This window comes from Ixodes scapularis, unplaced genomic scaffold (genome assembly GCF_016920785.2).
Source record: "Ixodes scapularis isolate PalLabHiFi unplaced genomic scaffold, ASM1692078v2 PGA_scaffold0__279_contigs__length_252992795, whole genome shotgun sequence".
NCBI classification, from domain to species: Eukaryota; Metazoa; Arthropoda; class Arachnida; order Ixodida; family Ixodidae; genus Ixodes; species Ixodes scapularis.
This window is the reverse complement of record NW_024609835.1, coordinates 24,046,206-24,070,226: the sequence shown is the minus strand read 5'-3', so window position 1 is coordinate 24,070,226 and position 24,021 is coordinate 24,046,206. Positions and strand designations below refer to the sequence as shown.

At 44.7% G+C, this 24,021-nt stretch overlaps 1 protein-coding gene across 2 annotated transcripts in view; it reads right to left on the bottom strand.

Annotated features, from left to right (window-relative positions):
- The window catches only part of LOC8044070 (methylthioribose-1-phosphate isomerase), a 58,098-nt gene that overhangs the window by 6,214 nt on the left and 27,863 nt on the right, over nucleotides 1-24,021 (bottom strand). For both annotated transcript variants that reach the window (XM_042290508.1, XM_042290490.1), the window contains exons 5-7: nucleotides 19,095-19,276; nucleotides 17,059-17,292; nucleotides 13,043-13,210 (exon numbers count right to left, since the gene is read on the bottom strand). In XM_042290508.1, coding sequence (XP_042146442.1) covers nucleotides 13,043-13,210; nucleotides 17,059-17,292; nucleotides 19,095-19,276 — 584 coding nt within the window. The remainder of the gene's footprint in view (nucleotides 1-13,042; nucleotides 13,211-17,058; nucleotides 17,293-19,094; nucleotides 19,277-24,021) is intronic.

The window sequence follows — 24,021 nt, the reverse complement described above, 5'->3', positions numbered from 1 at the left end:
TTAAGAGATGACAAGGACAACTTTGACATTTCTCTAAAAATAATGCTGCCTATGACTGGGTAATAAAAACTGCATTATTTAGAAAGAAAGCCTGCATGTCTACTTTCTGGCAGAGTGTGGGGATAGTGATGCTTTCCGAAACATGGTACATAACAGATGGCTATGTTCTTATCGTGCCGGGTTACACTGACTTCTTTTTGAATCGAAGCGGAAAATGAGGGGGAGTTGTTTGTATTTATGTTAGACAGGATATTTGATGCGAAATACTCAATGCCTTTACCGAAATTACAGACGACTATGAAATCGTAACTGTGAAGCACGGACGTCAGCTGCTTTCTGTTATGTATCGTCCGCCAGCTGGTAACTTTAATAAATTTTTGTCTTTTCTTGAGAGGTATCTTGATTTCATATCCTCAAATAACTACTATTCACTTGTTCTGGGCAGTGACTTAAATGTAAATAGTTTAGAAAACTCTTTTCTTTCCTCACAACTGAGTAAAATAATTAGGTAGTAGTAGTGGCTTTTGCAATGTGATTGTCCCCCCCCGAATTACCCGTTCTACGGCAAGTTGTATCCACATTTTTATTACCAATCTAAATACTATAGTTCGCAGTGCTGGTACTATTAGCAATGACATAAGCAATCATTTACCTTTTTTTTTTCTTTTTTTTTTTTTTTCAGACCCGTGATTTACTGAAAAGGGTCGATAGACCCTTAACTGTCCAAACGATAACTGACTGCCAACTGCAGTCCTTTCGAAGCACAGTTATGCAAACAGACTGGCTTCGGTCTTCTCAAAGCAATGCATGAACAAAGCACATGATGATTTTTTTATTGCATTGTTTCCATATAAGACGGCTACTGCTAAAAAACGAATAACAAAACCATGGGTCACACCACCTATTTTAACAATTATAAGAATCGCTTATATCAGGCGTACCTCTGTTCAAAAAGATGATGGTGACAATGCAATTTTCAAGAAGTATCGCAATCAACTCGCATTGCATTAAAAAGTCAAAAACAGAATATCAAAATTGTCTTTTTCATGATGCTCACAAGAAGCGTCCTGCGATTGTTTGGCAGTCGATAAACGAAGTGCCTAAACGCAGCAAGCAGAAGAATTCAATAGATGAACCTTCACTTTCTGGTGAAAGCGTGTACGGAATACAACTATCTGAGCTCTTTAAAAGACATTTTACTAAATTGCCTTCTGGCGCACACAATGAGCATGCTTCTTCAATTATCTTGCACCGTGTAGTAGACACCATTTTCCTACAATCAACAGACGAATTGGAAGTGATCCGTTTATTTATGGGATTGAATAACGGTAAAAGCCATGACATAGGCGATATACAAATAAAGCCCGTTAAATTTGTAATCGATGTGGTGGCCCCACTCTTGGTATATATATTTACCGTATTTTCCAGACTATAGTCCGCACCCGGTATATAGTCCGCAAAGGCAAATTTGGGGTCAAAAATGAAAGTTTTTGCTTAGTTAGTCCGCACCCGCTGTATAGTCTGCACCCAGTGCATAGTCCGCACCTGGTGCTTAGTCGACATGAAATTCTTCTCATACGCGGCACACCTTGACATATGTATGTTTTCTTAGCTCACAAAAAAAGCCTATAATATACATAAATTATCAATAACATACTCTTTTATTCACAAAATCCGTCCCGTCTCGTCGTAATCAACGATATTGAAAAACATAATTCCTGTATAGTCTGCACGCATAGATAGTCCGCACAGCCAGAATTTTCAACTTTTAAACATGTATAGTCCGCGGACTATAGCCCGGAAAATATGGTAACTTAGCAATGTCGAGTGGCCAATTTCCGAATAACATGAAACTTGCGAAAGTTTCAGTTTTGCATAAAGGTGGAGACAAAAATTTTGTTACAAATCACAGACCCATCTCAATTCTTCCAATATTTTCCAAAGGGCTGGAAAAAATTATATCGTTTAGACAAATATTTTATCCAGAAATCAGTGTTAACTGACTCCCAGTGCGGATTTTGCAAAGGAAAATCCACGGAAAGCGCTTTGATATCAAAGAAAGAAATAATATTACACAACATAGAATGCAAACGGCTGACACTGGGAATATTTATTGATTTTTAAAGCGTTCGATGGTCTTAACCATTCAATGCTCCTTGATAAAGTTTCCTGTTATGGCATACGTGGCACACCTTTGATACTTTTATTCATTGAAATTTGGAACATTGTAAGCAATGCGTCTCAGTGAATTATCATCTTTCCTCTTTACAAATCTTGAAGTTTGGTGTGCCCCAAGCCAGCATACCCGGCCCTCTGCTGTTCAATATGTATATAAACGACCTAGTAAATATTTGCAACCAAGCACATTTTATAATGTATGCAGACGACACGAGTATATTTCTATCTGCATCGAATATGCACAAAGTTATACCCATGGGAAGCTTAGCTCTGGAAAAGTTTCTTTCGTGGTCAACAACAAATGGTCTTAAGATAAACACTGTAAAGTCTAAAGCAATTTTGTTTAGATCTGTAAATAAGCACGTTATTAGTAATTATGCTCTAGAGATTGGCACCGACCAGATTGAAATAGTTAAACAGCACAAAAAGCTAGGTGTCATTTTTTCAAAACATATGCTATGGGACAATCACATTGAATACTTAGTTAAAATACTGTCAAAAGTTGTTGGAATAGAATGTCACTGTCGCTCCTTGTTGCTTGTAAATATTAAAATGCAAATTTATCATGCTCTGTTTAGCTCACAAATTAACTATCATCATTTGGTTTGGGGCACAACAACTAAATCAAATATTAACAAACTTACCATCCTACAAAAGAAAATTCTGCGTTTTATTGCATGCGTGCCTTACGAAACTCATACAGGACCATTATTTCTTGAACTCAATGTCACGAGGATTGCAAGTGTATACGAGTACCGTTTGCTATGTTCTTATTTATTTTTGACCAATGAGTTTATTCCTCTTTCGTTTATTGTATCCCACCTGAAAAAACATGAATTTTCCATCCTTGTCAAATGCAAAGAGTTCTGGAATGAGCCTAATTTTCGTACAAATTATGCATGCAATCTATTGCGCATAACCTGTCTACATTACTTAACAAGTTTATTATAAACCACAATGATATTCACTGTTTAACGAAAAAGAATGTAGGTGTTTGTTTTATTTAGACAAAGTGTAGTGTATAGTATAGTTGTTGTTTTTACCATGCCCTGTAAATGCAGGGGCACCAGACCCAGACAAGCTACATCATGAGAGCTTTTTGTCTGGTGCCCACAGCACAATATTGCTGAAAATAAATATTACTTACTTACTAATGTCATTGTTATAGACAGAAACAGCCTAAGGAATAACGAGACTGTGACAGTGAGCACAACATTTCACAAACCTGAAATAAAAAGCCGATCGCTTTTTCGCGAAGAGCTACCTTAGCAACCTCGTTAGGTACCACATGGTATTTGCCAAGTTTGTCCCATCAAGTTTGCAGATGCACGGGTCTTACTCGTTCTATTGCTTCAAGCAATACCACATTTTTCGCTTCCAAGGGGCTCGATATACATTTCTTAATATTTTTTCCTTAACTTTTGTATGAACATTACAAAACAAAAATAGCACATGCAATGAAGACGACCAGAATGAAGAGACAGGACGAGCGCTCATCCTGTCTTCTTGACGGTGTTGGGAAGTGCCTCGATGATGTGATTGGCCAAAGCCATTTCGGAGTACCTTTCGGAGCAGCCAAAACAGTGTTTTGGAGCAGCAGATTTGGCCTTTGGAGCAACCAAAACAGTGTATTGGAGCAACCAAAACAGCGTATTGGAGCAGCAAAGGTGGCTTTTGGAGCAGCCAAGACAGTGTATCGGTGCTGTAAAAGTGGCTTTTGAAGCCAGATATTCTTATAAAAATAAAAATATTTGTTTTAAGTCCTCTACAAACGAAGGGCACTTTGTGTTGCAACGGAATTCGTTGCTTGTGTTTTTAATGCTCGGACATCCCACAAGTGTACAGTGCTGTAGGCATCGCCGAGCAATTCCGAAAAACCACTTGCTACCGTTTTACTGGTTCCCGGCGTCCCAGAATTTTGTCAAAAGTAAGGAAATGGAAAACAATGGATTGCAAGCGTTCTGGCTGGTGCCTCTGTTCAGCAATCGTGTTCGCATGCACGTGAGGGCAACTTCGGCAGGCTCGCAGTTCCACGTGCTTCGTCGCACGAGCAGAGAAAACGGCTGTTCGATCGAAACCGAAACCATGCCACTCTGCTCCGTCGCCAGCTGATTCCCAAAATTGTATGGAAAATGTAACTGTCGAGCATACGACAGAAAACAGTCCAGCGGCGCGTGCATGCCAGGCCAGTAAACAAGGTACAAGCTAGAAACACAAACAAAAAAAGGACCTGAGCTCATCGGTGCAAGACATCGCGAGCCAGGGTCAAAAGTTCTTGGAGCGCTTTGTGCAACGACTGAATTCGAGACAAACAAGCGCATTGTGCGGGTTCAGCGTGCAGACATTGGCTTTTTTTGCTTTAGCTCGCTTCTCTTCACCAACTTTCTTTCGCGGCAGATTATTCACGTATCAGGGTCCCCCTCGAAAGAAAGCCGGGAGAAACCTAGGTAATCAATACTTCGACACAGAAGTCTTTCAATTAAAGAGGGTTTCTTGTAGTAACGTATGATTTAAACAAGAACAGGAATGTTGATGAGCATGCGGCGGTACTTAGTTTAATTTTAGAAAGTGCCATATCTGCAGTGACGTGGGGACGGCAACACCCAACGTCGCACGACCATGGTGACTGGAAGGCAGGGACCAAATGTAGTTTCCCACGGCCGCTGCTTTCAGGAGCGAGTGCTTCAGCTCAAAAAGTAACTCCCGCCGAGCAAAAATGTGGTTTCGTTTTACAGCATGATGGCGTGGCTGGTACCCGGCACGCTGGCGTCAGAGCGTCTGCACACACCCGCCTCTATCAATGAAAATATTTCTAAAAAAAAAGACGCAAGACGACATTTACGAGACAACAGCGCGAAACGCAAGATGGCGGGAAAACTATACAATAACCGGGCGGTCGCTTGCGCCAGATAACACACGCATGTTCCAATTACGGTACTCAGTCTAGTTTTGGTTTTGAAAGGCGACCGAAACTGGTCCTTTGGCACAGGCTTGGCGCAGATTACCCATATTTTGGCAAAATGTAGCAGAATGTAGCAGGGTTAGCCCCTTGGTGCAGTTTGGTGCAATTGGCGCAGCAATCAAATCACTGAAAAAGGGAATGCGACAAGGTATCTATGCTCGCCAAGGTATCTATTTGTACATGACATATGAAAACCCAGCTACCCAGAACAGAATTCGCGGCTCGAAATTCGTTTTCTTTCTGCCCGACGACCACCGATCGAGAACTGGCCGGCTTGAGTCGCGCTCACTCTCTTCTCTGTGGACACGTGCCATTCTCTATGGTTTAGACACAACCACCAAATTTAATCAAAGTCGTAGTTCATCGAAGGCACCCACTCGATTTTACCATAAAAATAGAACAAAAAAAATGATACCCATTTTCTGTTGCTTAAAAGAAACTGCAAATACGTTGATTGAAAAAAAAAGTTGCACAGAGAACCTGAAACACTCTGTGGATTCTCTGCCTAATTCTCAACATGGCATGGTGTCACGCATGCGACATGCATGAGGCAGCAGATTCAACGCGTGCCGTCACCGAAGGGTTATCGGGCTTTGTGATTGTTATCTTTTTGTTACCTGTTGGTAACAAAAAGAAGTGGAAAGTTATGCCCTATGGGTTAAAAAATTCAGCAGCAACTTTTCAGCATGTGATGAATGAAGTGTTGCAACCACACAGAGAATATGCAGGCGCATATATCGATGACATTGCAATATATTTGTCTAAGTGAGAAGACCGCCTTTTGCATGTACAGTGTTCTCAAAACCTTCAGTTGTGTGGGGCTTACGGTAAAGCTGCCCAAACACAGGTTTGCCCAGGAAATGGTCATGTACCTCGGCCACCAGATAGGCTCCGAGAGGCATGCTTCTGACCCCGTTCGTGTCAAGGCGATCCAAACCATGGAGAGGCCCAAGATGAAAAAAGAACTGAAGAGCTTTTTAGGACTAATGAACTACTATAGAGACTATATTGCAAACTATGCTGAAGTGGTGTTGCCATTGACCGCGCGAACTGGAGACAGGACTCCGAACATGTTACCGTGGAGTGACGAGGAGGAACAAGCATTTCAAAAGGCAAAGCGCCTCCTGATGGAAGTTCCGGTCATGAGAGCCCCAGATACCAGCCAGCCTTTTGTTCTGTCCACCGACGCATCGGATAGAGCGATAGGGGCATGTCTCGCCCAAAGTGCATATGATGGGAAAGAATACCCAGTGGCGTTTCTCAGTAAAAAAAACTAACTGCTCCCCAAACTCGGTGGGCGGCAGTGTTGGAGGTAACGCGTTACTAGTAACGACGTTACTGGTAACGCGTTACATTTTTCGCTAACGCAGTAACGTACCCGTTAGTATTCTGAATGACTAACGAGTAAAGTATTTCCGTTACTTTTTTACGGTATCGGCTGCCAAATTTCGTTACTCATTACTCGTTACTTTTGACCAAAACTGGTGAAATCCTACACCAGCTTATCGCTGCACGGAACCAGCTTTGTGCAGCAGACGTGGACAGCGGGGGGGGGGGGGGGGGGGGGGGGGGAGTGAGAGGGGGGGGGGGGGGGGGGGGGAGCCGTGGAGAGACATCCGTTTGCAACAGTGGACAACTAGTGGCAAAGCGATTTGCTCATTTCTCTAGTTTCAAAAAAAAAAAAAAGGAAACATCCTTTGTGAGATATTTTTACCCTCGCTTTCCCCCTCGCTGCCTGAAAGTTCCTGACCCACTCTTGTACAAAAAATAATCTTTCGCTTGATTAGTCTTTAATTCCCTAAGATCATGATAAAAAAAGAAAAAAAAAGAAGTTTTAAACCTGGAAAGAAAACTTACAAACACGAAACCCTTTTTTTTCTTTTTTTTTCAAAAACTAAGAGCTACTGCTGGTAAGAGGCAGCAAGTGATTATAGCCAGTGTGCTGATAACCGGTGTCCTGTTCCAGATAGTGAAGTAAATCAGTCTCTGGTAATAGTATGAACTGGACTGTTTCTAAAACCGGCGTACAAATGAGGGGTGTTGGTTGGCTGGTTGTGTTCCAACAGCCCTCATTCGCATGCTGTATAGTTTATAAAAGCCGATTGACTAACATCTCCGACTCATTCTGCGCGTGAGATGTACATGAATAACGAAAGTCCGTCGCCATGGCCAGCAGGTCTGAATGAAATGTATCAACTAAAGGAGACAGAGTCAGGTAATTTACAGTTTCAATGCCTAATCTGCATACCGAAAATTAAGCTGCTTCGCGCATCAAAACACATGAAACCACTCTGTAAATCTTTATCTTTATCCAAGCTTGTTAAGGAGGCTTATCATACATCTCTGCCAAACATATGTACTCGAACAGAAAAGTAACGTAAAAGTAACGTTCACTATTTTTGAAAAGTAACGGTAACGGTATATCGTTACGTTTGTAAAAGAGTAACGTAGCTCGATAACGCGTTACTTTTTACCAAAGTAACGAGTAACGCTAGTTCGTTACTTTTTTTCGGTAACGGGCACAACACTGGTGGGCGGTAATCGAACGTGAAGCTTACGCGGTTGTGTGGCAGGGTGGCCAGTTCCGCTTGTTATAAGCGGATTCGGGCTTCTTTTTTTCACCGAGTCGCTAATAGATTTTTCAAGTTGCTTGTCGCGTTTTTTGGGCTTATTCGCGTTTTTCCAGCAAATATTGTTATTTTAGTGCTCGTCGTACTCACTGACAGCGCGTTTGTCGTCAAAAACACGAAAAACAGCATGACCGTTGGGCGCCGCGGTTAGGTGGCGCTAAGTACCGTCCGTCACAAAGTACAAAACTATTACTATCCATTCACAAATGTTTTGGCGCCTTGCCCAGCCAGTCGGCAGTCGCGGCAGGGCCGTAAATGTAGAGTTTGGTCATTCGTTGGGAAGTATAGGGGACAAATGAGGAGGCGCCATTGGCCGCAGCAATGCCGACGTCGAGCGCGTGTTCTCACACATGAACGTCATGAAGTTGTGCTACCGAAACAGAATGAAGAATCCCATGTTGAGCGGCATCCTGCACGAACGTTATGGCCTCAAGTTTCGATGAGTCTACTGCCAGGACTTTCAACTGACCGCAAAGATGTTGCAGCTTTTCAACTCGAAAAACATGTATGGTTCAGCAGAAGTGGAGGCTGAGGATTTTCCAGATGAGTCGGACTCATCCGACGATGACTGTGTGTAGTTGAGGCGTTGATCATGCACTGGCATGATTAACATAATTAGTTGTTTTTTCTTTAATTTGCTTTCGTATTTGAGCAAGTTCTCTTTCTCATTTTATTATTAATAAACTATTTTCAAGAATGTGTACATCTATTGAACTGCCGCTTGTTTTGGGCTTCTTCACGAAGGTCACGCCGCTTTTTTGCGGCTTGGTTGGGGACGACTATTTGCGTGTTCGCTCAGCCGCATCTGGCCACCCTGTTGTGTGGGCCTTGGGTCAGTTGGAAACGTGGCTATTTGGGGCGGAGGTCAAAATTCGCACCGACCATAACCCTTGCAGTATTTGGCGTCAGCAGCACCAAATAGTGTGAGGCTGACTCGTTGGGTGCTAGCGTTGCAAAAATTTAACCCGAATGTATGGTACGTAAAAGGGATGAGAAATATCCCTGCTGATGCGTTGTCAAGGCTGTAGTCGGGTGGAGTTTTGTTTATGATTAATGTACCTTAGATGTTCTCAAGAAGTAGGTTTGTTAGTTTTTCTTGCGATCATTCACGCCGAATGGACGGGAATGTGTGCACAGTTCGCTTTTTTGTTCTAAATGCTACGATTGTAAAGGGATACACAAATTATGATTTTCTTTTAATTGGAAAAGAAAAAAAAAGGGGGGGGGCGTGTCATGTATATGCATAAGGCAGTGGATTCAGCACACGCCGTCGCAGACGGGTTATCGGGCTTTGTGAATGTTATCTTTCTGTTACCCGTGGTGTGCGTTGATTGCTGCGTCGAGAAAAGGCGAGGTGACGACGGAAGGAAGAATCAACGAGACGGGGAGTTTTTGGGCTGGAGCTGGTTCAAGCAAGACCTGGAACCCGAATAAAGCACTTTCCCCCCAAAGGCTGGCTCTCTGCCTCCCCGGGTCCCATGGCGCCCAAACCACAAGTCGTGACTCATGGTATCGCGGGAGTCGCGAGCTGGACGGCTGAACGAAGCGGACTAAGCGATGGCGGCGGACGACGGGCGTGGGACCTCTACTTCAGAACCGTTGTTCGCGGTACCAGCGAATCTGTCTACCGTAATATCCCGAGGGATAGCCCACCTAAAATCAAGGGAAAATTAGGTAAAAATAAGGAGTGGGCTAACTTTCAGTGTGCAATCGAGTAAAGTTTAAAAAATGCTATTTTTAGATTATCCGTCTCTGTCAAACATGTTATTGTGGCGAGGAGCAATGTAGCAAAGATGACTAACATTCAGTCATCAATGTTCGCTTATATCCCGCCACAGCTAACTAGACGCATTTATGCCAAGGTCATCATTCATCCGAACACTATGATTACTAAGAGTGGGCTATCTTTTGGCGTTGAAAAAAATAGCAAATCAAGACAAGCCAAAAATAGGGGGCGGGTTACCTCTCAGGGGTGGGGCATGTGTCGCGGTTTTACGGTAGCTTCGAAAGAGATATCTTTTACCGATCAAAACAATTAGGATTTATTCTGTTCGCTCTTGCCCACATCCTCGAGCGGTGAAATGAGTCAGGTGATGAAAAGGAGGCGGCTGATTGGTCCGGCGAGAGCATAGCTCCCATAGCAGTCTGAGCTTAGTGGTGAATGGAGTATGGTCATGCTCTATCCATCATGAGAAGTTGTGCTAAAAAGTACTTGTTATTTTACACTGAAAGTACATTGCATTTATAGTACTTTACCCGACGTACATTGCACCCGGTGCACTCACTACTTTACTCTAAGCACATAACCTCTCACTTACTTTGTACTTTACTTCAAGTACTTTTTAAATGTACTTGACCCAACATTGCTCCTCCGTGTATTCTTTCTCTACCTTAGCGCTTTCGCGCTTTGTAACGTTCAAACAACTCGCCCATCAGATTATTTTGAGGACGAATACTTCCCTGAAGACACTGCTCACATTCAAAACATCTTATGTCCTGGAAATTCATTGGGATATCAAGAGGTTGAGTCGCAGATCGAGACGAGAAACTGCACACTCAAATCTGACGCAGTCCGCCAGTGATGTTGGAAGTGCTTGGGAGATAAAGGGGGAATGAAGTGGGTGTAATGGCAGTGGGGAGGGGGGGGGGGGGGCTGATGGGTTACCTCACTTTTGCCCTCCATAAAGCAAAATGATTGATTGGTCCTAGACTGACTTAGTTTTTAAAAGGCTGCGGCTGAGTGTGTTAGCACAGCGTAGCTTGAAGCATGTGAAAGGTAGCTCTGCAGAACCCAGGGACACTGGATTCAATCCCCACCCCTGCCTGTTTTGAACTGGATGAGCGTCGTAACGGCATGAGTTTGTGTATTACTGCTGCGTGGTGCATGTTTAAAGCCCCAGGATAGAATCTAGCTACATTTTTCGTCTACAGGGTAAACGAGTGTTTCTAACTTCAAAGGCAGGGAGACTTCATGCTGTCTAAACACAAAAGTCTAAATTGCTTCTTTTTTTTTTTATCTAAACTTGCATTTTTGTTTAAGGTATGTTTTATTTAGCCTTGAAAAGTGAAGCGTGCCACGGGAAGCCATAGACCAAGGAAGTTGACTAGCTACCTTACACCTGCATCGCAAGCTCCTTTGACAACACAACAGAAATATAAAAAAAAAAAAGGTAAAAAAAAAAAGAAAGATGTGAAGGAAGGATGGGATTTTAGACGCTTTGAGAAAACTTTGCAAGCTGAAAAAGCTTTAAAAACAACAAGAACAAAAAAAAGGAATGGTGCAAAAGAAGGAAGCCATTGCGTGGCGTCCCTGGAAGCTTGAGTTTGAACTTAACGTCCATCGCATTCCTCATAAAACGCAATTCTGCATGTGACGGCTTTATCGACAAACCCCAATATAGCTGCTGCACATGTTTTAAATGTGGGTGTCCTCACTCCGAGTTTTTCTTCAGTTAGCATGGTTAAAGCTCGTTCACACACTAGCATTTGACGGAGACAAGACCGGTTTTTGAGCCTCTTGTGATGGCTGACGACCGGCTGCGCAGCAATGCAGTCGGTCATAAGCTGTCACAAGAGGCTCGAAAACCGGTCTCGTCTCCATCAGTCGTAGTCAAATGCTAGAGTGTGAACAGGCCTATACAGTCGAGACCGGTTATAACGAAGACAACGGGAATCGAAAATCATGTTACTATATCCACTATTTCGTCATAACCGACTTAGTTATAACCGGTCTCCACAGTACAGAAGATCAAGAAGAGGTAACCACAACCTTCAATCCAACTTTGCAGATCAAAGGGAGTTTTAGAATAACGTACGCAATTTCAGCGCACGCCAGCGCTAAATTTAGTGCTTGTGTTAGCGCACGCGATGCGAGAGAGTTTTAGAATAGCGTTTCTCTGTCGCAACGCAAAAGCCCAACCATCTCGCGCTTGCGACGCCACCAAGATACAGTCAATTTTTATTTCACACACAAAATGCTGTAACTTTAGAAAGAACAAGCTTTTCAGTCCAGAGTATTATTTTAGATTTGTTTAACATGAGAATGTGACGCGAGCGGTTGACCGGTCGTGTCCGCTTGCGTCGCCTCGGCAAGAGAGGTCTCGTGTACTGACCTTCGCACATCGTACCTTCACCGAGAGAAGTTCGCATGTCACAAGCATTAAGTTGCCTGTGATCGATGCCAAACCGAGTACAATGTCATCCCGTATTGAAAATCGCAGTCGTGAGGATGCCGCCGACGTCGCATTCACGATGCCACCAAAGCAGCCGCCGACATAATTCTGGAAGCCGCCATTTTTTTAACTCTGCTCATCTTGGCTTTAGCCAACTTCTCAACATGAATCCCCCTTGGAGAAGCGCAAAGACTCTTTGCGTTCGCACGCTATTCCCGAGAAATAGCGCACGCTAAAATTGCGCACGCAAAGCGCAAAACCTGGTTTGCGTTTGGAGCATGCGCAGTGGCGACGACACTATTCTTTGCGTACGCAAAGCTTTAGCGTGCGCTATTTGAAAACTCCCTTATGTCTATTGATGAGCTGAACAGGATGGCCTTCCAACTTTAAAATCCCCAACGGTGCATGCACACTGAAGTACCTGACTGAGCTAAGAAAACTTGCCATCACAGAAAGTTTGTCAAAAAATCAGTCAACCATAACACACTTTATTAGAAAAAAAAAGGTAGGTCATAAGGGGGATATGTCTGCATCTCTTTCTTTGCACGTTCAATATGTTTGCATGATTCATATAATTGTTACGATCACGTGAGGCTCGCAATTGCAAGGTTTTAATGGACTTGTCTAAAAAATAATTAAAAAAAAAAAAAAATCGAAAAAAAAAAAAATTTACTTTCAGCCTTTCCATTTTGGTGAAGAAGGGAGACCAGCAAAGCAGTACTTTGATGGGAATGAAGTAATGGCCGGCCGCAAGCCGGCAAGTCAGAGTGGAAAGACTGGACAGCTATCGCCATCTATGAACGACAGTAGCAACCAGACGATTGGCAAGTCGGTTGTCTGGTTGCCGCCGTCGCTCATAGATGGCGGTAGCTGTCCAGAGTCCAAATACTCGGGAAACTAGCCCTTAACAGCTCCGCTGTAAAAGAACATTTCATGCACAAGCAGCAAGGAAGGCCTTAAATATTTCAAAGATACCATACTCTAACGTTTTAAAAGGTTGTTGGTTACCAAAGGAGTTCAATAATGATTAGAACAGAGCTACACACTTGCTACCTTGCTACATTTTTGGTTTCCTCTTAACAGTGTCCTCAAGAACTAACCTTTAGGTGCCAGGTGAATTCCCTGGATCGAGGTCATCTCGTGGGCTGGCCGCTCTTCGATGGTGATCTCCCTGCCCGACGCTGTGCGGGCGTCCACTGTGGTGGTTGGTGCGGCCACGTAGAAGGGAATGCCATGGTGCTTGGCACAGATTGCCACTTGGTAGGTGCCTGTTAGGTGCAAACAGAGAAATGAGAATGCATGTCCTCAAACTTTTCTGTCTCGAGGGACCCATACATGCCTCGAGTGGCAGCTGAGGAACCCTTCCAAGTCTCAGCTATAGATGAAATAAACCAGTGCAAAAGCACCTTGTAAGAAAAAATTAAACAAATTAGGGAGCGTTTGGCTTACAGTTACATATCTATGGCTGGCTCAGATTTGCTAGAATAGGACCTAAACTAAAAGAAGCACATACTTAATGGCAGAGACGGTCAAGGAAATTTGGAGGCTCAGGGAACCCATGACAATGTTTTGGGGATATTGGAACTCTGTTTGAAAACCCATGGTTTGGACATTGTTTACAGGCTTCTTGAGAAAGTACAAAAACACACTGTTCAGATGCCCTCTCTATATGTTTTATGGAAGATGCCAGACGTCATTGTCCTGAGTGTTTTTTGTGTCCCTGCTAGGACACACACACAGGATCAATTGTGTGCCAATAGGCTACTGGGTGAACTTCTTTCTCTGTCTTGCTACTCCTCAGGCAGGCCAGAGCAAAACAGACTAAGCGGATTAGTATTCATCGCCAAGGGATAATAAAATGATGTCTTAAGGAGAGTTCCGTAGAGACTCTTAAGCACCGCTACGTTTTTGAACAAAGATTAAGGGTGTATGCATATTCAAAGCTATGAATAATTTGCAAATAGTGCTAGCTGCTAGATTTAAATTGCAGCACCCTTTTTCTGTTCAGAGTATTCAAGTTTTTCAAATATTAGAAGATTACAAATAATTCCTACAGAATTCCTTAATTTCTCCCATCAAAGTTTGCCACTTGCATCGGTGCTCTCAGGACAGGCGCATCTGCTTATAGCTGATTCACATGACGAACCGAATCGTGATTTTCGTCCGCGGACCATGTACTATGGACCGGCACATCACCGATTCCTGCGATCTGCACCACGACCGCAAACACGTGGACTGATTAAGTCGAGCGCCTTTTCACTTGCAGAGTTTTGCCGGGTGATTGACATGAAAAGCGTTCAGTCAGGCTACAGTGCACTGTTTTCTTGTTTGTTTTTTTTGTTTTGTTTTTGGACAACTAAAAAAACAAGAATGGCGCATCGTTGTGTTTTGTGCATTTGCTGGTTCATTTTGTCACGCGATTCTTGGTTTTACGCATGAAAAAAACTGCAGAAACTTTGTCCGGCTGACGCAACGCAGGTTCCAGTACTCCTCCGGGTCCGTGTCAAGAGGCTCCCGTCAAACGTCGTCTAGCACGCCGCAATAACTCTTGCTCGTCCAATCAGGCTTTCATCGAGCAAGACCTTTCTTGTGGCTGTGGGGTACTTGAGTGTTGTGCACAAGCGCAGATAGAGTGAAAGCATCTCCAAACGCCCCTCCGCGAGTTTAGAACATCGTTGCTTCTACGCCGAACCCTTCTCGAGCAGGACCATGCCTATGTCACTGTCATGCCTTGGGTTCGTAAAGCTAGTGGCGCTTCGTGCGAAGCCTATCACAGTGTTTTGTCTCGATCTGTATGCAACAGCGGCGTACGATTCTTTATCGCGGTAGCAAACGTCAATTTCTCTCTTGGACAATGGTGTCACGGTGTAATGTTGGAGTTTTGCGGCACTGAGGGGTGGCGAACAGGTTTGGTTCGTCCTCGCTGGCGTCTGCTCGTCGTTTCCCACGTGTGGATGCACCTGGGAAACGGACGAACCGCAAATATGTCATCACGTGATCAAACCGTCCGCGGATCAGCTCGTCATGTGAATCAGCTATTAGCATCAACGCAAGCATGTCAAGCTTCCTTGCGTTACATGGGGATGTTCCGATAAATGGTTCACGTGGTGAAGCATCTCAGTTGGTTCGGGGGGCTCCAAAATTTTGCCCATTATTTTATTTCAACCTCCTTTAAAGGGGTACTCCAGCGAATTCTTTATGGTCTCCGATTTTGTTGAAATTTTGCCAAGCCCGCCAACAAACATCGTTAAAATAGAATCCCAAATATTAGGTCAATATATTTTATTCGCGAAGCCATCGAATTTACAGTTTTGGTCCTCATCGAGTTTTTCAAACTGAAAGTCTCTACTGGCAACAACGAAAGAGTGACGTCAGTGGAAGGCAGGAGTTCAGTCTTTGAACTGTAGAACTTGTTCCCAAATGATTCAAAGCAGTTTCATGGTGTCAAATGAATGCTTTGGAAGCTCGCTCCAGTAACCGCGCTCCAGCACGAAACAAATTAATTGCATATTCTATTTTTTAGGCTGCTTGCTCTACTGGCAAGCCTGCCTTCCACTGACGTCACGGCATTGAAAAGTGTGGCTATATTTAAATGTTGGTTTTTGCATCATTTTCATTTGCAGATTTCCCAAGAACTATTATGAATTTCGCGATACTAAATAGCACACAGGAACAGGTAAAGGCCGGGGAGTCAGAAAATATGGTTAGTTGAGGTAGCTCAAAAAATTGCCGGAGTACTTCTTCAAAGGGGCCCCGCAATCATATTTAAGCGTCTACCTTTTTTGCGGTTTCCACGTCTCTCGGGGTTTGGGCAAGCCAGCGGGCACGGAGAGAGTAACTAAATATTAGTGCGTCATATTGTAACCGGACGACGCGGATACCTCCTCCACCTACGGGGGCGACCCGCGTTGCCGAAAGCGCACAATATGTGACGTCTTTGGTCCTGGGCTTACTACGGGTCAGAATTGCTAAAATCTTTCTTTTAGTCATGATACAAAATATAAGTGTCGCGAATTGTTTTAATTATGTATGAAAGTAGTTTTGTTCAGTATTTTAGATCAGAAAAGAAACAAATGCAGTTTATAAAGTAAGGAAACAAGAAATGAACTGTCAACATACCCGCCACCAAGCAGCGGAAAAAACGGCGCATACTAGAAAGGGCTAGTGGGATGAGGCGCCAATGAACGGCGAGCGTAGAAAGGTCCCGGATGTACGCGGGGGCGCTGGAGTCATATACCGGCTCGAGGATCCGACCAGTTCCGAGCGTTCTGAAGGCTTTCGGCGCGGGCTTGGCTGGCGATTTTGCCATTTGGCAGTATGGCAGCGCGAAGTGGCTCCCGTTCTGAACTGATCTTTACCTCGTGTTTGCTGTCGTTTCTGGCCAATGAAGTGTTATGCCGAATTAGTTTTTAATCGTGCCGCAAATGCAATGCGAGCCGCCCTGGCCGCCCACTTCATACAGCCTATCCAGCACGTGCTTTAGTGGCGCCCTCTCGAGCCGTTGACACGCAGTGCGGCAGCCGTGAGCGCTCGATGAGCTCACTACTCCTCCTCTAGTTCACGGCCACTCAAGCCAGGACCTACGACGTCATGAAGGAGGTTATTTTTTGCTTGTTTTAGTAATTCTAATTTGCCTATAACTTTTAAAATAAAGCAAAATTTTGTTAAAAGAAAAGTTTCATTAAGTTACTACATTCAGTGCGCTCAGGATCGGTGCAAATTAAAAACCAGTCAAAAAGTTGGTGCAGGGCCCCTTTAAAGGCAGTGTTGAAAAAAAAGTAAATTAACAAAATAGTACTGGTGTGGTTGCACTGTTAAATCACATTCTGCCTGACTCGTCTTATCAGACTTTTTTTTATTGGAGTCAAGCATGTGGAATGTTTCTCATGCAATAAAACTGTATTTTAACAAGTACATTGGTTGAACGTTTTTTAACTGTGATTCATTATTCACAATAAATGTAAAATCTCCATATTCGAAAATATTCTATTTAATTCACAGTAAAGAATTGAATACTCAAAATTATTCAATCTGATTCGCAGTAAAAAGATGTCTCACTGGTACACATCTAACAAAGACGGAAGGAGACGCCCTGACGGGGTCGACGGCCACTGACCAACTTTGTTGGCTGTGTCTCCGTTGGCCACAATGCGGTCGGCGCCCACCACGACGGCCGAGACCTCTCCCCGGGCCATGAGGGCGGCCACCATGCTGTCGCACACCAGGGTGGCCGGAATGCCGTCGTGCACCAGCTCAAAGGCGGTCAGCCGCGATCCCTGGTTGTAGGGACGGGTCTCCGTGCAGTAGCCTCGGTCCAGGCGCCCCATCTCGTGCAGGCTGCGCATGACTCCTGCAAGCGGATGACCGCCCAGATGCTGAAGAAGGGAGCTCGAGGTACCGCCGTAGGCGCATAATCAAGCCTTAGAAGTGGCTATTTGCATCACACGTGCGTCGGCAACCGTCGTGGCTTGCCGACGTGGCTACATCATGTGGCGGTGAGCGGGCCAATGAGCATGTGTGCCCGATTGCACGGATCATTCTATTGGCTGGCAGTTTGTGCCACCTAGTCGACAGCGACAGTAGGCAGCATGCCTTCCACCACCGCTGTCGGCTAGGTGGCGCAAACTGCTGCCCAATATAGTGTTGACTGCAATCTGCGCATGCATCACCCTATTTTTTCTACACTTTATATTTTTAACGCAGAATGTGTTTAAAAGGGTGCTTTGGCGTTTTGTTCATGGTCCCCGATTTGCCTGAAAATTTGCTAAACACACCAACAAACATTGCCAAAATAGCATCCCAATTATTGGCAAAAATAATTTTTCTTTGAGACATTATTGAATTAACTATTTGTGTCATCACCATGGTTTCCAAACTGAGAATCTTTACTGGCAACAACAAAAAAGTGACACCAGCAGCAGGAAGGGGTTCACTCTTTGGAGTGTAGGATTTGTTCCCAACTGATTACAAGTAGTTTTATGGTGTCAATGAAAGCTTCGAAAGCTCACCCCAGCACCCTCGGCAGCGCCAAAACAAATGCTTGGCGTATTTAATTTTTTGACTGCCTGCCACTGATGTCATGACACCGAATAGCGCAAGTATATTTGAACGTTGGGTTTGGCAATCATTTTCATTTGCCGATTGCACAATAACTCTTCTGAATTTTGCGATACAAAAAGCACGCCGGAAAGGGCTAAGGCAGGGATTTAGAAAGTGTAGTTTGATGGGATAGCTAAAAAAAATCACCGGAGTATGCCTCAAAGGGCTGGGATCAGTGAGAAAAGTGGGACAGATTGCCACAGAAATTGTTACGAGATGATTTCAGAGGACAACCTGTACAAAAGGGCCGCAAGTTGAGAAGAATGAAATTCTAAACACACCCACCCACACGGGAATTGAACCCCCGACCCTACGATTGTGAGTGAGCTCGACATTCTACCACATAGTGGGTACACGCAAAGCTCTGGTCTCTACGAAGTGTTCAAACGCAAACGCCGAATGCCAGATTTTCAAGAGTTTATAGAAGAAACAAGAAATTTAAGACGTGCCCACCATCACATAAAAAAGGAGAGAGTTTGAAATAAAATAACATGCTGTAACCAAAAACAAATAAAATAAACGCTGTAATGTCTATTACAAACCCAGAATTATGCGGTGGAAACACAATATGCATACCGCCTTTATGGGTAGCTCATTTGTATTTAAACCCAACAGGCCACTGTATGAAACCATAAATAAAATATTTCAGGGACTCGCTCATGGCCATTCTTTATTTCAGAAACACATATTTGCTGCATTATTGCCATGCTGAAATCGTGGTACTAAAGTGAAGAGTCCTTAATCCCATTGGGGGCACGGACCAAGCATTTACATTTGAACCCCAGCACATTCTCTTTTATGCCGGAGCGTGGCAGCTGGAGGAGATCCCGTCGAACACTGCATGAATTCGATGACGTACGATGTTATGGCATTTTCACCCTCTGGATATTTAAGCCAGAAAAGTCAAATGGGCAAATGTTTGGGTTGGGCATTCGTACCATAGTTAGTATCACCCGAATAAAAATGTACCGTGCGGTAATAACAAGGCCGACGCGAGGTACAGACGTCCGAGAAGCTGCCGAGTTTACGACGTTGCCAAGAGCCGGCACCTACCCAGGGCAGTGCCGTGACCGGCAGTGGCCAGGCTTCCCGTGTTGCAGTGGGTGAGCACCCCGAGGCCGGTCGCTCCCCGGGGAGGCTTGCAGTGAGCCAGCAGGTGCTCTGCTCCGTGGCGTCCCATGGCCTTGTTGGCGGACAGGTCTTCCGCCAGCATCTTCTCCGCTTCGTTGGCCAACCTGCAAACAGTCAACCGTACTTCCCAGTTCTATCGTGCCCGGAACACGTCTCCCCCTGGAGTCTTAACCTCGTCCTAAAAAGTGTTCCCACGATTTCCGCCCGATGAAGTCGTAGAAGTATCACATTGTTGCCAGCCACGATCCTGGCAGTGTCGCAGCAACGGCGGTGGATGTGGCAGACGCCTTTTCTGCTGCAGGTCGCTTTCCAGCTCCGGCCCTTTCAACACAACAAGAGCACTCCGGCTCTTGCGACATCGTTTGTTGCCACTTCGGAACCACTTTCAATGCACGTGCGGAATGGGAAAACGAACGCACCAGTCAGAGATGTGTTTTAGGCACATAGCCCCGGCATCTCCCAAGAATTCAAGCTCTCAGGAAAGTGTCCTCAAACATTCGTGTCTGGAGAAACTCCTAGGCATCCGAAATATTGGCCTGCAAGCTGGAAGTTCCGCAATATATTTGAATGTCTCTATTGTAGTGACTGATGGAGCAAATACATTAACACGGTGAAGCGAGGTTAAGAAGGCGCTTCAAACTGACAAAAGACATTTGAGGTACCCTAGTAAAGATGGGGCTGTAAAAAAGACTGTTTTTTTAGGAAAGAGTGATTTTAGTGTAGAGAGCTTGCACTATGTTTCGGCATCATTTTTTGTACACGATGAACAGACTGGCTCACACTCCCTCTTACCTGCTTCCGAGTTTGATTGAAGTTGTTCTTTGTGACGAGCAGTGGTTTATTACAAAGAGCCTTTTTACGAAAAATGACTCTGTTAAATAAAGTGAGACCTCGAACATCGGAACCCATAGGTTTGTAGCGTCCCAGCTACAGCACGCCTAGTCCAGTCCAGTTTGCAACATGAAAAAACTAGTAACTGAACCGGTATTTTATGTTATAGTGCAAAGTAAGCTCGAACAAAAAGAAACGGCACTAAACCTGAACAAAACCTGAACACAAGAGAACCAACTGTAGTTATAGGCACCGCCAATCCTTGCACCGCCGATCCAACCAATTCAACAACATTGATATATATGTGGAGTATATTGCATGCTAGAACATTACATGCTCCAACTACTTTGACGTAACGTGACATCACACAAATAGCTTGACGTGCAAATTCAGTGCGTTATGTGCCAGACGAGACACAAAATGTTAAGTTTAGCAGTGATGTGCCAGAAGTTCTACTCAGTGTCAGTGAATACTGTGTCAGAGTACCGCATTCCCATTCTTTAATGCTTTGCCGACAACGGTCTTACTCTCGCCGAGTATGTTTTGATTTTCTGTGGTGTCATTGCAAGGCAGCAGTCACGTGAGATTTGTGCCATCACGATCATCGTCACTGTTTGGAATCGCCGCCATGGGCCACCACATTGTGGCCAACCAGCTTTTACTGCAATACTCCGGGTCGCTTATCAGCCACTTAGTGCCGTGACACACATATTCTCAGGGAATCTCATCTTATTGTTCCGTATTTTGCAGCTCCTACATGCCTGCTTGCTGTGCCTTTTGGTGCAGAAGCAAATCACAGAACCCCTGGCACACATATTTTTAGAGAATCACATCCTAATGTTTCATATTTCGCGGCTCCTACATGCCTGCTTGTTGTGCCTTCGGCACATAAGCAGGTCAGAGAACGGCAACACTATTCCGCTTCCCGTCAGGCAAGAAAGCCACTGCGAAGAGGAGGAATACTTGGCTTGTCATTATAAAACAAAAGAATTCCAAGGCTAATAATGCAGGAAGCAAGCCTTCTGAGGTGAGGGTACTTCACTAATCTCCGCGTATCGCTCGTCGCCTCGCAGCCGATTAGGTTGCTTTGACCGAGCTTGGTTTGGCACGAACGATGTTTGGAAGAACGGCTGCTTCTGAATAAGAATTCAATTGCAGTGCTTTCTATTCAAACTGCTTCACTTTGCATGGCATGTAAAAACCAATACAAATAGTAGCTTTCTATGTATTGAAAGCATGAATGTCCGGGTGACTCATAACGCAATTTAAGCAAACACTCTTGCATCAACGGGCACTTGGACAGTTGTCATCAGAAATTTTTGTTGGTTACATTGCTGTTTTTATGCCTTAAGGCAGTGGTCGGCAACCAGCGGCCCGCGGGCCGGATCCGGCCCGCGAGGCAGTATCATGCGGCCCCTATACCCCCAGCGCCCCGCCCCCCCTTCCTTCTCCTCCTCCTCCTCCTCCTCTTCCCCAGCGCGGTCAGCTAAAAAAGAAGAAAAAAGTATATAAATTTGTCTAATTTGCTGCCCGTTGCCTGCCTTCACGAATGACTGACGAGAACCTCCACAATGTTTTGCGACTCGCAGTTAGTAGCTTGAATGTGGATGTCCTTAGTTTGTTGAGCGCAGTTCACCAGAAGTCTAAAGCACCGTTCACACTCTTGCGACCGAGTAAGACCAAGAGAGACCAGACCGGCTTTTAAGCCTTTTGCGACTTCTTAGAACCGGATGCGCTACAGCGGAGCTGGTCCTAAGAAGTCGCAAGAGGCTTAAAAACCGGTCTGGTCTCTCTCGGTCGTACTCGGTCGCAAGTGTGTGAACGGGACTTCACTGAAAAGAATCTCTAGGTTTTCGTGTAAATGTTGTATCTCATGTCGTCTGTCGTGAAATAAAGAAACTTCATTTTCGATTTATGTACGTCAGTGTAACTTCGTGCAAATGTTCTTTTTTTTTCTTTTTTTTTTAAACCCCCCCCCCTTTTTTCCCCCGCTGTTTGCCGTTCGGCCCGTTCCACCTTAGCTTCACGGCGACTCGGCCCGCCGCGCCGAAAGGTTGCCGACCACTGCCTTAAGGCACAAAAAAACAAAATCATTAATGAAGCCTTGACAGCACGATTTTAGATATGTATGTCACTTGATGCCCCGAGTGAAAAAGATGCATCTCGTTGCTCAGATATATGAATGATGACACAAACATCTCTGGTGTTTCCAGCTTAGAGAGTCATTGATTTTATATCAAGTCATTCTCATAACTCATGGTTGATTAAATTTGTCTGCATTAATCATTTGCAGAGATTGTGCCGACTGCCAACCGCTTTGAGAATTGTCATGGGGGAATCATTTGGGAACTTTGGAGCAAGCTTCATCTGGTCAGCACACCAATTGTCAAGCTATCACAAGAGCTTCAGACTGTCTTATTCTATTCTGTTGCTTTCCAGTTGATGCGAAGTATGCAGTGGTAAATAAATTGATGAAATGCTGCTGCGTTTTTACGACAATCTTTTGAATGCTCGAAAGACGGAAAAAAAATGCCAGCGGCTTAATGTGATGACGGAAATAGGCGGCTGTGCTCTATGCAATAAAGTTTGCCACTGCAACGGGAGCAAGGCACAGACCACCCTCATCGAATGAATTATAGGTCGGTCTAGACATTTAGACAGCGAGAGTGAAAAATCTCAAAATGAGATATTTGACTACCGTAATATCCCGAGTCATCGCCCACCCCCCTACCGCCTGAAATTCGTTAAAAAAGTGGGGTGGGCCATGTCTCGGTGGGTGAGCACAAACACTTGAAAAAAAGAAGAAAAAACCGCCTATTTTTCTCTGCGTATCTAGCCCTGATGCACAAGAGATACATCAAACTCAAAACTCGATTTAGTTTCATTGTTTTATAGAAAAAATGCTCACGAAAGAATATTTTGTCCGTTGCTTGCATACGCGCTAGAAACACCGCCGATCTGCATATAGCGCGAACGTTTGTTCCGTGAAAGAATGTCACCATTATGTTCTCCTAGTTAGTAAAAAAAAAAGAAAGAAAAGTCTACAAGAAAATAGAAAAACCGACCAGGCACAACGAGCAAGCGAGCGGACCAAAGAAGCGATCAAGAGCAATGCTGGGAAAGCGGGAAAGCCGGCGGTCGCGTTGGCAAATACTTTGGCGTCGGGCCAAGTCGGGCGCCTTGTCAATTGCAAGCTCTTGCGCAACTTGTTTGGTGCGTACATACGTGCGTCCGTGCACGGCGGGCTATCAAGGCACGGTTGGGACGCTCTGCAAACGTCTGTGTAGGACGTTCCAGCAAAGCTTTATTTACGCTTTGGCTTTGCCTAAAATATTGCACAACCGCGGTCGCGACGGGCGGGAAGAAGGAGCGGGTTCGCGGTGACCTTACTTCGGCGGAGACAGACTTTGACCTAACACTCCGCGGTTACGTTAACAAACTCTTATTTTGTTATCTCCATCGTTTTCTTTTCGCACGGATACACGACCACTTTGGGGTCGCTCACGGAGGAAATGCGTAAACAAAAAGAAGTGTCTTTCCCTTCTTCGTTTTACTTTGTCACGGACGTCCTCCAACTGTAAGGTCCGCGACCGCGTCATTCGGGTAGGATGAGTGTTCGCGGATCGCAGAGTCCGCGCTGGGGTATTTGAAGGGGTGGGCGATGACTCGGTGTTTTTTCGGAAATCGATATTGGCCCAAAAAATGGGGTGGGCGATGGCTCGGGGATGGGCGATGACTCGGGATATTACGGTAGTGCGGTACGACTGCTAACATGGGGTCTTTAATGTGAACAACGAAGTAATAATCACACGAGTGCAGCTAGACTGCAAAGTAAATAATGTCTTAAATGATTAATGGGAACTATCCACAGTGCCACACACTAACCTGAAAGGTTGTTCGACAACGCCAACGGCGCACTACACGTAAAGTTAGCGTCAGCTCAGCGTACTATGAGAGGCTCCAAAATGGCTGCACAGATATGGATGAATTTGAGCGCCACTGCGCAGGGCTTGGGAGT